This window comes from Miniopterus natalensis, chromosome 15 (assembly GCF_054644295.1).
Source record: "Miniopterus natalensis isolate mMinNat1 chromosome 15, mMinNat1.hap1, whole genome shotgun sequence".
NCBI lineage: Eukaryota > Metazoa > Chordata > Mammalia > Chiroptera > Miniopteridae > Miniopterus > Miniopterus natalensis.
The window spans coordinates 14,688,526-14,702,685 of record NC_142095.1 but is presented as its reverse complement, the minus strand read 5'-3'; the positions used below and the strand labels follow the sequence as shown (position 1 = coordinate 14,702,685).

General features: G+C 39.3%; 1 protein-coding gene and 1 pseudogene across 1 annotated transcript; one reads left to right on the top strand and one right to left on the bottom strand.

Annotated features, from left to right (window-relative positions):
- Nucleotides 1-1,187: 1,187 nt before the first annotated feature.
- Nucleotides 1,188-5,658, top strand: LOC148091416 (large ribosomal subunit protein eL15-like). Its single transcript, XM_087825103.1, has 2 exons — nucleotides 1,188-1,227; nucleotides 5,261-5,658. The coding sequence occupies exons 1-2, from the start codon at nucleotides 1,188-1,190 to the stop codon at nucleotides 5,656-5,658; spliced, it is 438 nt and encodes a 145-aa protein (XP_087681229.1).
- A 758-nt stretch (nucleotides 5,659-6,416) lies between these two features.
- LOC107526370 (peptidyl-prolyl cis-trans isomerase A pseudogene) lies at nucleotides 6,417-13,868 on the bottom strand (annotated as a pseudogene).
- Between the last annotated feature and the right edge of the window lie 292 nt (nucleotides 13,869-14,160).

Below are 14,160 nucleotides of genomic sequence, written 5' to 3'. Positions count from 1 at the left end.
GATGCATTTTGGAAAATATACACGAGCACAGCGGGGAAAATATCCTGTGGCTAAGAATGTTGCTTTCGGTCACGATTCTTGGCATCTGCCCTTGGAATGGAATCGTAGCAATCTGTAATCATTTGCAGAGGCCATTTTCCATCCTCTGACTTCTAAGGGGGTTTTCCATCAAGTGGCAGGAGCACGTTCCCAATAGATGCAGGTGGTTCAACCTCCCCTTTTCAAAGAAATGGCAGGTAGGGGCAGGGGAGTGAACAGATAAAATCATTAAGAGGCAAAACTTGTTTTGCCTGCCATTTCACATGAAAACACTTAAGCATTCTTCTTTAAATCCGAACCTCTGGACTCCCTTGCCCTGTCAATTTAATGGGTTTGTGTTCCATGTATTCAGATTTGTGGTTTTCATGTAAAGATAAATTAATCTTTTCTAATAGATGTACCCAAATGCAGAACTCTTTTAGATCAGTTTGAAAAGAAATTGATTCCTGTTAAGCCAGTGGTTTTCAAATTTTAGTGTTCAAAAGAAAGGTCAACTTCAGCGTACTGAAGAAAATTTAATGTGTGAAAGCTTATTACAACTGCAAGTGACCAGGCTCTCCTTCAATCTACTGACATTTAATTTTGATAGGAGGTGGTGGTAGAACTGGGGTTGGAGAGAAACTTGAAGGCCTGGCAGCCTCAGCTTTAATCCATATAATCCCAGCACAGTCTTTGTATCAGACCATGGGAAACACTGAATTAAGTGATCATCATTTCAATAGTGGTCTTCTGTATCTAAGAGAAGAGTCTACTTACACTTTATTTTATCTGAAAATATTTAGTTATGTAGACAAGATATGGACTCCTGGTTATCAGTCTTGCTCTGACATTTACTTGTTGTATATCCTTGGACAAGTTGCTTAATCCTTTTGAGACTCAATTTCTGCATCTGTGAAATGGGGATGAGATTACTCGGGTAAAATGATTGGCACATTTTTGCTTGGGCCTATTATTAATGAATAAGTGTAGACTAGAAATGAGCTAGAGAGTGTTTAGAGTCATACAGATGTGCATGGCTGGTAAAGAATCACCTCTTCTGACTCACCATGCGCAGAAATGTCGGGTTTAACCCAAGGCCACTGACAGACTACAGTGAATTGCAAAGCTCTAAATAAGCACTTGCAGTGGAATCTTAAGAGAGATAAAGCATGGCTTTATCCCTTCACTTATTTGACCCATTGAAACCAGGTAAGGGTAGGAGAGGTGGGGATGGGGTGTTCACATTATTGTTAAATGTTACATTCAACCGTATGCTGAGAGAAAAGAAAAGAAAACCATTCCGTTTGGACACCAAGGTTAATCATGTAAACCATTGCCTCGCCACCGCTTTGAAGCCCCTTGTCTCTACCTTTATGTAGCATCAGTCTGACAAAACCTCACCCTGAGAGGAATCTCAATGCACTGTCTTTGAACCTGCCCCTGAGCAACCAAGTGGCACTGGGGGAAGCCACAAAGCCGGGCAGACTGGTGTCACTGACAATTCATGGTCTCTCAACAGTACATAACATTTTTCTAACCAACTCAGTCCACATGTTTCAAAAGGTTTAACCTATTCTCAAATATTCACTTCTCCTGTATCTACCCACCATTCTCAATGAGTGAATTAACTTCCTACAGTCACAGAAATATGAAGGGAATTTATGGGCACATCTATCTTCTGGATGTCACACCTGCAGACCTGCCTACACCTGTGCTCACTGTGTCCTAATTCTCACCTGCTACGCTACAGAAGGGGGCCCTAATCCTATCTAAATCTAATCTCTCTACCTCTGCCTCTTTCCCTTCTTAGGAACCAGATATCACTGAGGATTCCTTCTCTCTTTTGTTTATACACTCCTCAGACCTAGTCACCTTCTAGAATTCTTTGGCTAAGCTGAACACATCAGAAAACTCCTTGGCATCTTCCTCTCCCTCCCTGATCTCCCTTACCCAGCACCACCAACCCCCCCCCACGCACCGCAGACGTTTCCATTCGGAGCATCTCGTATATGTCAGTGTCTCTTTACGTCCATCGTCACTATCTTAGAGAAAGCTACGGTCATCTCTCACTGAGATTACAACAGTGTACAATCCAGGCTTCTTGCATCAACTCTGGGCTTTCTCTTTCAAAGCTTTCCCTTTCTTCAAAGCATTCCCATTTCACCTTTAACCTGAACATAAGGACCGCAATCTTTACAATGACCTATGACGCCTTGCATGCTTCCTACCACATAACCTTAGTACAGCCAGCCACGTCTCTCCATCCCGCCTGGCTAACTCCTCCCCACCCAACACATCTCAGCACAAGTTACTTTTTCAAGGACGTGCCTCCTGCTTCTGTTCTGATCTTGATCAGACCCCTTTATTATACTGATGGAACTGTATTTCATTTGTTTCCTTGCATTTGTCTTAGTTTAGATATCCTTTAACGTGATTACTTAAATAGTATTGGCCTTCCCTACTAAGCAGTAATCTCCATGAAAACAGGGATCGTGTCTATTGTTTTATTTATCGTTATTTCTCCCGTGTCAAGCACGTAATAGGTCCGCAATAAACATTTGTGAAATGAATGCATGAATGTTTGCCTGTCAGCCCACATGTGCATTGGGGCAGAGACCCTATCTAATTTTCATTCTGGTCTCCTTGTCACTAATCACTCTGTAGTTATTCTGCGGCTAAGAATACAGTGGACAGACATAATCTCCTGACTCACTGTCATTTTTTTGTTGCATGGAACTTCAGGGGAATTTATTAAGAAAATTACTTGACAAAGTGAATAGCACTATTTAGAGAGGAAGAAAGAAAGAATGGTAAAAATAGCCACTCTTCAAAAATTTAGAGTGTCCAGTGCCTGACACTTTGGAGGAGTGTTCAGAGAAAAGTATGCTTTAATGTAATCGGTGGAGACCCAAAATAGATGAAAGGTTTTATATTTTACAAGACAGGAGATGGACGATAACCTGTGTTTCTCATTTCTTTTTGCTTTTGTCTTGAGGGAGACCAGCAGTCTAACTAGAGTAGATTTTTACACTGTTTGGGCCCTGTGGCAGGGGATACAAAATTAGTTCATATTCACTGAGCACCTACTATTTTTAAGACACTGTGCTATGTCCTTTTGATGAAAAATGGCCCCTGCTTATGATTTGGAGAGCTATTTTGGGAAGCTCAAAGGTCACCCCTACCAAACACACATTTTATGTAAGTAAGAGAACTGAAGCTTAAATAACTTCCCCAAGATCATCTAGCTAGTAAAGTAGGCCTGGGGTTAGCCCAGGTTTATGCGTTTCTTCCTCTAGGGGACTTGGGGCATTTTCAACTTTGAGAATTCATGAGGTTATTTAGGAAGAGGGCACTAAGTCAATGCATTATAAGGGTTTTACATACAAGCACTGACATGCACACACATTCACACACAGGTCTGTTCAGTGCTGTTAAGGGATTGTTACACTCTTTACGTAGAGAGCCTGTGCAACGATGCGAACCACACTTCTAGCAAATGGTTGATCTGAAACAGGTCACTTTCTGGAGCCCATACTCTGCTCATCACACCATTTGGTCCTTTCTCAAAGTACAAGAAAAGAGAGAGAAGGCTGAGTGCTTATTCAGTTATAACAGTAGAAAAACATGTTATCAAACTTTAACACCTGCCCTGCCCTCCTTGTGTCACTACCACATTGCCAGGAAGCAAAAAATGCAATATTAATAGAAAGAAAAGCTCACTTTCATGCCAAAGTTGGCCATTGTCACCAGTTCTACACACTCCTTCAAAAGGACCATAAAGATGGTGAATCATCATGGATAACACCCTGTCTCCTAAATCAGATAATTTTTTTTCTGGACCTGTTATTTGTAATAGTGAAGTCTTAGGAAACTGGAAACGCCACTGAAATGATAAGAATGAAAGCTCTTTTTAAATTTTGCAGCCTGATTGAGATTTAAAATATTTATTGCCAGGATTGCTTACCAGGCTGCCACCAGTTTGACTTGGTTCCATTACTTATGATGCTACTGACTGATCTCTTGCAGGATCAGTACTAAAAATGTAAATCATTTGAGCTTAAAGAGAGTTTTAAGGGTTGTCATAGAAAATCAGGGCTGGGAGGAAGGATAGTAATTATAGAGTTCAGAGGCTTAATTTTGTGGAAGCTGAAATTAAAGCCCAGAAAAATGAAGTGTCTTTCCAGAGTTTATTCCCTGAAATAAATTATCTTTGGTTTCTAGCTGAGAGGGGGTTCCACTGTTACGCTTGTCAAAGATACTCTTCATCAAACAAACTTACGAAAATCAAACAGAACACACCAGACATCTCTCTATTCTTGGACCTCACCTTTGGAGTTGAAAATTTAGCCATAGATGCACCTAGGTCTAGCTTAATTGCCTTTGTTTTCAGCTGCATATTGTCTCTAGAGACTTGAGAGTCGTTACAGCAGCCCCGGTTGAATAATTGGCTTTCTTACAAAATGATTGGTTTCTAGTTTCCAGTAGGAAGAGATTTATTCTTTTTTTTTTTTTTTAATTTTTTTTTTTTTTTTTTTTAATTTTAGGGAAAGGAAGGGAGAGATAGAGATAGAAACATCAACAATGAGAGAGAGTCATGGATCGGCTGCCTCCTGTACGCCCCCTACTGGGATCGACCCATAACCCGGGCCTGTGCCCTGACCGGGAATCAAACCCTGATCTCCTAGTCCATGGGTCGAAGCTCAACCTCTGAGCCATGTCAGCTGGGCTTATTCTTTTATTTGAGATCATTTGGAACCCAAGTATTTGAAACTCTGTATTATGTGATATTATATCTTCATATAAAAATAAGATATTTTTATATTACCTACATGTCAAAAATGATGAAAATGGGCCCTTGGTTTAAAGGTAGCTTCTTTCAGTAACCATGTGTCTGCACTTCTAGTTGAAGTTACAATAAAGATGGGGGAACCTCATTTTGAACCCTAATTACTTACTTTTGCCTCTGCTCATCTTTCCTATAATTTGTGGTAATCACGGTGACATCAGCTTTTCCTATAATATTGAATTGTGTCAATGAAAGTGCCTCTTCCCCCATATTAATGAGGAAAACTCTTCAAGAAAATAAGAAATAGTTCTGTACAAATTAGTCCAAAATACTCAGAGTGGAAATGAAATGACTAGTATAATACTAGTGCCTATGAGTATTAATGATCACTTTCCTCGGGCTTTGGTAATGTCATATACCGGATTTGTGGGTGCTGCGGTGGCCACAAACACCCAGTTAAGGGTGTGACCTACGACAGGCCTGTCCATCATGGTGTTAGCCAGCTAAAGCTTGCTCGACGCCTTAGAAGCCTTCAGTATGTTGCCGAGGAGCGAGCTGGACGCCACTGTGGGGCTCTGAGAGTCCTGAATTCTTACTGGGTTGGTGAAGATTCCACGTACAGATTCTTCGAGGTTACCCTCATTGATCCATTCCATAAGGCTATCAGAAGGAATCCTGACACCCAATGGATCACCAAGCCAGTCCACAAGCACAGGGAGATGCGAGGGCTGACATCTGCAGGCCGCAAGAGCCGTGGCCTTGGAAAGGGCCACCAGTCCCACCACACTCTTGGTGGTTCTCGCCGTGCAGCTTGGAGAAGGCGCAATACTCTCCAGCTCCACCGTTACCGCTAATATAAGTAATGTTTGTAAAATTCTTACCTAATAAACAATTTAGGACTGTAAAAACAAACAAAAATATCAGAGAGATAAGATTTGAGAGGCTAAATAATAGCTTTGAAAAGAATTGAGAAGTTTTTCTAAGAAAGAATTACGCTAGGAATTTTGGTCTCGTCAGTGGGCAAGCAGTGTTCTTTAAGTTTCTCAAAACCACTCTTTCTATGCTTCTGGAAAGACAGACTTTTTTATATATAAAATCCAACAAGAGCTGATGCAATTGTCTGGGAATTTCAGATTAAAAAAAACACCCTAATTCCCTTCTCCCAAAAGGCCCAACAAAATAAACAGAAATGAACCAAAATTGAAACCCAGCAAAAATATAATACAAGGCTATTGATTTTTATTGGTACTTCCCTTCTATGGTCATGGGAGACAAATAACTTTCTCATTTACAGAATCTTAGGGAATTTTATTGCCTTCCCAATTCTTCAACAACACCAGATCTGTGAATGGTGCAAAATCTTAAGCTCCTTTCTAAAAAGCAAAACCTTCTCTATGGTTCATTGTTGTTGTTTAGCTTTTATTTCATAATCATAAACTTAATTCTGCAATCCAGCTAGACTTGGAAGGGGTAGAGAAAATATGGAACCCAATGAACTGTGGGGAGAGCACGAAGATTATAGAACATTCCAAGCAGATGGGGGTGAAGGGGGGCTCTCCTGAGCTACAGAAGGAATGGTCTGGTGGTTAAGATAAAATGCAAGTAAAATTTATTAGAGTTGTCCACAGTCAGCAATGGTGATCTTGCTGGGCTTGCCTTTCTTGGACCCAAAGCGCTCCATGGCTGCCACAGACCCACGCCTTCTCTGACCGGGCCGAACCACATGCTTGCCACCCCACCAGTCTGTCTGGGCAGTGCAGATGAAAAACTGGGATCGTTTGTGTTAGGTCCTGCATTTGGCATGGACAAGATGCCAGGACCCGTATGCTTCAGGATGAAATTCTCATCTTCAAATTTCTCCCCATAGATGCATTTGCCGCCTGTGCCACTGTGGCGTGTGAAGTCACCACCCTGGCACATAAATGCTGGAATTATTCTGTGAAAGCAGGAAACTTTGTAACCAAATCCTTTCTCCCCAGTGTTCAGAGCATAAAAGTTTTCTGCTGTCTTTGGTACTTTGTCTGCAAACAGCTTGAAGGAGACGCAGCCCGAGGGCTTGCCATCGACAACGATTTCAAAGAACACGGTAGGGTTCCCCATGGCTGGTCGCGGGTGGCTCCAGGGCGGTGGCATCTGCAAAGCGCTCCAAGGTTTTATAGCTCTCTTATGGTAATATATTCCCCCGTCTCTCCCAGACTCCACAACCTCATTACCATACACTCCACAATCCTTAATAGCAAAAGCAGTAGGGAAGGCTTCGGTTTTGTTTTGTTTTGTTTTGTTTTGTTTTGTTTTGTTTTGTTTTGTTTTGTTTTGTTTTGTTTTGTTGGAAGGGAGTGATATGGTGCTTAACTTTAGTATTCTGAAGTCAGAATTTCTCAGCGATCCAGGGACTCCCAAATATTCTAAGACATAATACTTTAAAGATCTCAAAGGAACTAAATTTAATACAACAAATAATGGAGTCACACATTCCAATGAGAGGATTGTAATAAAGGGTATAAAATGAATAGGCAAAAATATTTTGAAACACTACTCCAAGGACAGTAGTGATCCATCACATAAAACTCAGATCACTTAGCAAGGCAGGGTCCTGCTCGGGATCTAGAGAACGAGGGAGAGGAGGTAAATTGTAAAACATTCACTTCTTAGTCCCATTATCTGTTTCTACGTAGTTAGCACTAAATCTAATACATTAATATATAATTGTTATGAGAGATGTTGGTTACATTCCTTTAAGCATTCTTTTTATTCTACACTAACATGCCCTAGGGTCTCTCTCTCTCTTGCTGTTGTAAGGAATCAGAAAGACTGGGAGTTGAGAATATCTTGGCCTCCTTCATTCTCCTGAGAATTATTTGCTTTTGTAAATGGCTCCATGTTTAAAGCCACACAAAGAGTTTCAGTGACTTATCCTATGGTCAGGCTCCAAGTACACTTCTTGTTTAAGTTACCAAAATTGCCTGAATTTCTACTGCTCTGTCTCAGAGGCTTGTCCTCAGAAGGCCACAACCAATGGCCACCAGATCAGTTACAGCATTTCTGTAAGTGATTCTCAGCCTACTCTGTACCCAGCACTAGTTCCAAATATAAGAAAAATGCAAATGGAAGTGATTAAGAAATACTTAGTTGTTGATTCGATGGAAACTAATGTGCACAAAAATGAATCAAGTGCCACTTTGCCAGAGACAGTAATTCCAGAGCACAGGGAAGATGAGAGAAGTTACGGGCACCACATCTCTTCCATGAGCAGAGTAATTATTTTATGATCTTTCAACTGGGTTTCTTCTTGAGACCACCTAATAAGGCCTCAATGGTAGAATGGAATATTAGGGTTGGAGCACATGTTAACGTGGCTTTCAGCAAAGACAAATACATGTAAAGCCAGATTCTCATTTTCACCATGTGGCGACAGAAGTGTGTGATTTAGCTACTAGAATTTTTAATACACAGGTTCATTTGGATTCTTTTTTTCCTCTATCCACGTGGTCCTTGTTTATTAGAGCCTACTCTTAACCAACATGGGGAAAAAAATGAGTTAAGACCCCACCTTCAAAATGTTTTTTTATTCTATTTTTTAAATAAAAGTAACACTAGAAAAATAATTACAACTGCAATTGATGGATTACCTCTTATTTTCAAGGCTCTGTACTCATGGGTTGGCACATATGACCTTGTTTAATTCTTACTGCAATTCTATCATGTACTCATTACTATTCCCATTTATATGTAAGAAACAGAGATTCAGAAAGTTAAACACTTGCCCAAACCAGTTTTCGTGCTTTAGATCTCTTTGGCCCCAAATCTCCTACTTTTTACACTATTTCAAGCTTTGTCCCTTAATTTATTCTATAATTTGAGAGATGAGATGAGACATATAACCTCATGTAAGCAAGCTTTGCAAGCCAATGAATACAGATGTGGTTCTATTAACATTAATATCTAAATCTCTATGTTTCTGAGCCCCATGTGTTTGACTACAAGTCTTTTACATCTTTAGGAATCACCAGGGACATTACTTTCACTTGTTGAGGAACCAGCCCTTTTTGTTGGAACTAGCTGAGGAAAGATTCTAGTGCCCCATGCCCATGCAGTTCCTCAGCTCGGAGGGCACAATCCTTTTTCAATCATCTTAGCCATTAATCCCCACTAGATGCCAGGGCACTGGGAATCTCGCTCAACTTACATTGGTAAAATTGCAATACTGGAGTTTTGGTTATGATATGCATGCACAGGTATTGGGGGAGTGCACTGATGTCTCCAAGTTACTCTGAAATAGGTCAAAAGTAAGACACAGTAATGGAGGGATAGATGGATCAATATGAATAAAAGCAAGTATAGTAAAATATTAATTGCATTCTCTTAAAAGTGGGTATATGGGTGTTTAATACAACAGTCCTTCGGCTTTTCTTTATATTTGAAAATTTTCAAAATAAAATATGTGGGGAAATCGTAATATTTTCATTGTGCTTCAAAGCTTGATAGTCAAGTTTATAGTCAAGTTGCATGATAAAAAGGACATTACTTTTCAATTTGTCACATTTTAATTTTAGGATAAAGAGATGCCTCACTGCAAATTTGCTTTTCCCCAAAAGTATTATAATAGTAAATCAGTTTCTTTATTTCCCAGATGCAGCTCTTAAAACACATTTGCCACCATGGTTAGGGTGAATTCAGATAGCAGGTGTCCCTCTACAGTAAGTCCACATTCCTCTTGGATTCTTAATTTCTATTCATGAGTCTTTCTTATTGTACCAGATATTTTAAAGCAATTTTGTCATAGAGTCTCATTGTCCCTTTCTGTAACTTGCCTTCCATGTGACCACCTCAGGCTATCAGATGTTTGGATATGTCCGAATCCTATCAGTGAGCAGAGTTCAAATCTCCTTGTAGATGGCTCGGACACCTTGTAAATCAGTGGAAGTAGATGATTGACCAGGGGAGGAATGTTGTTAATGAGCCCTTTTTGGAGAATAGGAGTCCCAAGTCTTTCCCAGATAAAATAACCTTACAACAATGGAAAGAAGGGCAAATGACTTGAACAAAAGGTGATATTCAAATAGCCAATAAAACATACAAGATGTGCTCAATTTCAATAGGCACTGGAGACATGAAAATTAAAACTGTAATGTGAAGCCACTATATAGTGACAATAACATTTAAAACTTTTTTTGACAATACTAAATGTTGGCAAGGATGTAGAACAAGTGAAACTCTTTTAAACTGGTGGTGGGAATGTAAATTGGCATAACTAATTTGTTATATAAACCCAGCAAGGGGCAAGTTATCAAACCTGCTGAGTCTGTTTCTTATTTAGAAATGGGGGTAGTAGTAAGTCCGTCATAGACTCGCAGTAAGAATTGAACAAGGTTAGGTGTGCAAAGCAAGAGGGAAGGTAGGTCATGCAGGCCCAGGTGTAGGGAGGAGGTATGTGCTGTGATGGCAGCTGTGAGTAGAAATGTACTTAACAAGATATTATTGTGTGGCAACTTATGCCAATGTTATATTTTCTGGGAAGTGTTAAAATTTCTGAGAAGTGTTAGTCTTTTACATTTACAAAGTGTTTTAATAGTCTTTTGGGGGAAGGAAATAACCAATAACTGATTGTAAGGCACTTAGCAAATGCCAAGAATTTTATGGTGAAAGATTTTTCAAATTTTTCCTTTTTTATGTTTAAAGATATTAAAGCATCCTTCCAGCTGGAAAACCCAGACAACATCCCATTAAATGATGATAACTCTGCAACTGTATTCTTCACATTGAGTATAAAGGTCAGTTCCAGGGGAAAATATTATTTTCTACAGACATTTCGGTGAAAAATACAAAGTAACACATTAGGTTTATAGAACTATTTCTCCTTCGGGTTATTTTACTTTATTTATTTTTTTTGCTAACAAAATCAAATAATACATACGCACATGGCTAAACTTTTCTTATACCATCGTCTGCTGGTCCAGCTTCCTCTCCAGAGATCACAATAGTTAAAGGTTTTGTGCATGTTCTTCTGCTCATTTGCTTGTGTGCTGAATGTACATAGTTGTACCTATGGAAATACAGTGTTTTGTATGTGTGTTTTCTTTAAAAAGGAATAATGGAAATGGTATCATATGTTATATATTTATTCTTCAACTTACTTTGTTAACTTCACATGTCTTGGAAATCTCTCTATAGGACTCTATATAGAACCACTCCATCTTTTTAAACAGTGTTTTTAGCATTCCAGAGTATAGAAATATCATATTTTGTTTTAACCAGGCTTCTTTTGGACATCACTTAGGTGGTTCCCATATATTTTTGTTGCTAACAATGCTGTAGTAGTCTCCTGCAACAAACCTTATGTAACCCTTTTCAGGGAGTTATGTAAGGCTTCTCTGGCTAGATTTTGAGACACAATGGCATGGTCAGAGGGGATGCACACTGTTAATCTAACAGCTAGTGCCAAAAAAGCTCTTCAAAATGAATGAATGAATGAATGAATGAATGAATGAATGAATGAATGAATGTTCTTCACTCTCACCGGCAACATAAATGAAAGTTTCCATTTCCCCACTGTGTTACCAACATTTAATATCATTTAAAAATTTTTGTTGGTGAACTGGTGAGACATAATATTTCAATGTTGCTCAAGTATGCAAGTCTCTAAATGCTACTGTGAGCATTTGGGCATACATTGTTCTGATTTCTCGTCTACCTTTGCCCATATTATTGCTTTTGATTCTTCTGTCCCTTTGGGTGGACTCTTGAAGGTAACCTAAGCCTAGGAGAACTTCCGAGTCAACAATTCCAATCCTAAGAACACATCTCCACACCAGGAAAATAAGCTCTACTTTCTTCTGGTCCTGGGTTTCCTTGGCCTCAGTGTCAAAGATAATATCTTGCCAATTTTCTTTAGACTCCACCAGAAGTTTAAAAAACTGTAAATGATAAAAGACATTAGGTTTACATCTTTGTATGCCTAAAATCATCTCTAAATCTGAACTTGAAGTGCCTATCAATGTTGAAAAATATCAGAATGTAAATTTTCTCATAACGAACTGAAATTAAGACCAGTGGGAGAAACATGTTTAAACATCGTTGCTACAGTGACACATAATTATGGTTCCCTACATCAGGGCACCATTAGCATTGAACAACGCCGTTAACTTTAGTGTGCTTTTTGGCTTGAATTTACCAAGTAATTGCCTCAATTATCTGCTTCACATTGGCCACAGAATCTCAGCCAAGCCCTTTATTCTTATTTTCTGCTGGATCACAGCTTAGTGACCTCAGTTGAAACCTCATCTCAATGTCAAAGTATTGGTGAGACTCTCAAAATAAACTTTCATTATTATTGTGGCTGAGACATCAGTCTTCTGTCTCAAAGTAGTACAACTCTATTGGTAAGCAGAAAGTTCTCATTTAGGGCTGTTATAATTACATGCTGCCACAGTGAAAATGGGCAGACAGGAGATTTTTTTAGATGCTTACTGCTCTCCAGGAAAAATTCCTATCAGATTGGATAATTGTCAATGCCTGGCATCTCCCCCGAGCCAAAAGAAAACCCATCATATTATCAGTTAACATGTTCTGACTGGAAGAGAGCTCAGTCCATTTTATTTACAATAGACATCTCAGGAACTTATCAGGAAATCTAAGTACAGGCTGCAAAATTAGTCATCCAGAGGAGGGGGGATGACGTTTTACCTCCCAATTCCATAGTATCTGGGAGAGAGAGATGGAAATTTTAGGACCTCCAAATACCCTCATTTGATTTTCATATTTGAAAAGTATTTGTGGGAAATCTACTTTTACATATGTTTTATTTAAGTTTCAGCACAGCCCTGTGAGAACTACTCACACACACGATGACATGGAAGAATCTCAGAATCTGTTGCTTAAAGAGAGCCAGAGTCAAAGGGTGCAAATGGAATGATTCCATCTACACGAAGTTTGACAACAGGCAGAAATAATTTATGGTGATGAAAGCCATACTGTATACTCTTTAAATTATTTCTCAAATTACAGAAAAGAGAACTAGGTGAGATTCACTATCCTAGAGTCAGTTTTCAGCTCTGCCACTCACTAGCTGTGAGAACTTAGGTATATTTTAGCTCTTTCATCTCTAAAATGAAGTCCCCCCTCCAGCTCTAACTTCAGGAATATTATCTACGAAACTCTTATCTATTCTTCCTAAGGGGATTGACTGAATGGGGACCGAGGGAACTTTGTGGGTGATGGACATGTTCTGTGTGTTAACTGGTGTGGTGGTTACACAGGTGCATATGTTTATTAAAACCCATCATGCTGTGCATTTAAAGTCTGTACATTTTACTGACTGTAAATATGAAAAAAATGTAAAAAGAAAAGCTTTATGAGTTACTCTTATGACCCATATTTTACTCATGAGACACCTGGGACTCAAGAAGCGAAGCGATGATTTGCTTATGTTCGCTCATTCTGGGAGCTGGGAAACCTGTGTTCTTCAATGAAAACTGCAAATGTTATCGTTTAAAGAGTGGGAAGGTTTTCACCAGGCCATTCGTTATGAGCCTAATGCCTTTGTACTTATATTAGAAGAGAGGAACACAAAAGCGTAAAAACGTTTCCCACGTTGTGCTCTGTTGATGTGCTCACTACATTTCACGGAGGTAACTGGCAATGAGTCACTGCCTTTCCCTTGGAAAAACAAAGAGAGACTGTCCTGCAGGGGAGGCCGTGATGATGTCACTCAGCCAACAGTGTTCAGAGACATCCACTATGTAGAGAATGCTGATAGATGGTTTTCTTTACAGAGGTGAAAAATATGACACAGCAGCTTTCACAGCCTGTGAAGTAGCTTCTAGATAAACACTCCCTGCACTACTCACCTAGCATCTTGTTAAAAACACAGATTCTGATTTAGTGGGTCTGACAAAAGTCCAACAATTTGCAATTTTAATAAACTCCTAGGTGATGGTGCTATTTTTGGTCCTCGGGCCACACTTTGAATGGCAAAGACGACGAGGTTATTAAAGCTTAAGTGGAATCTGCAATTCACTTAAGGTCTCAAATTCAAATGGCAAGTGGAAACCAGAGCCCATGATTATGAATCCCTAGATTTTCCCCCCGTCATGTAAGAAACAAAATGAGAGGGTATATCAAAAAATATAAACATGTGAGACCAGGGAAAAAATTTGCTGTAGCCTTTATTCAAATTGGATGTTTAGGATTATGTGATTATGAGCAATTTATTGCATTTCTATTTCTGTATTTCTATGTACAAAGCTTTAGGTTAATGTTTTTCTAAATGCCAATCTAGAAGTTACTCTTCAAATCAAGGACACATTTGTAATATTGGAAATTCTAGGATGAAATAGTGACCCACAGAAGTGTTTGAT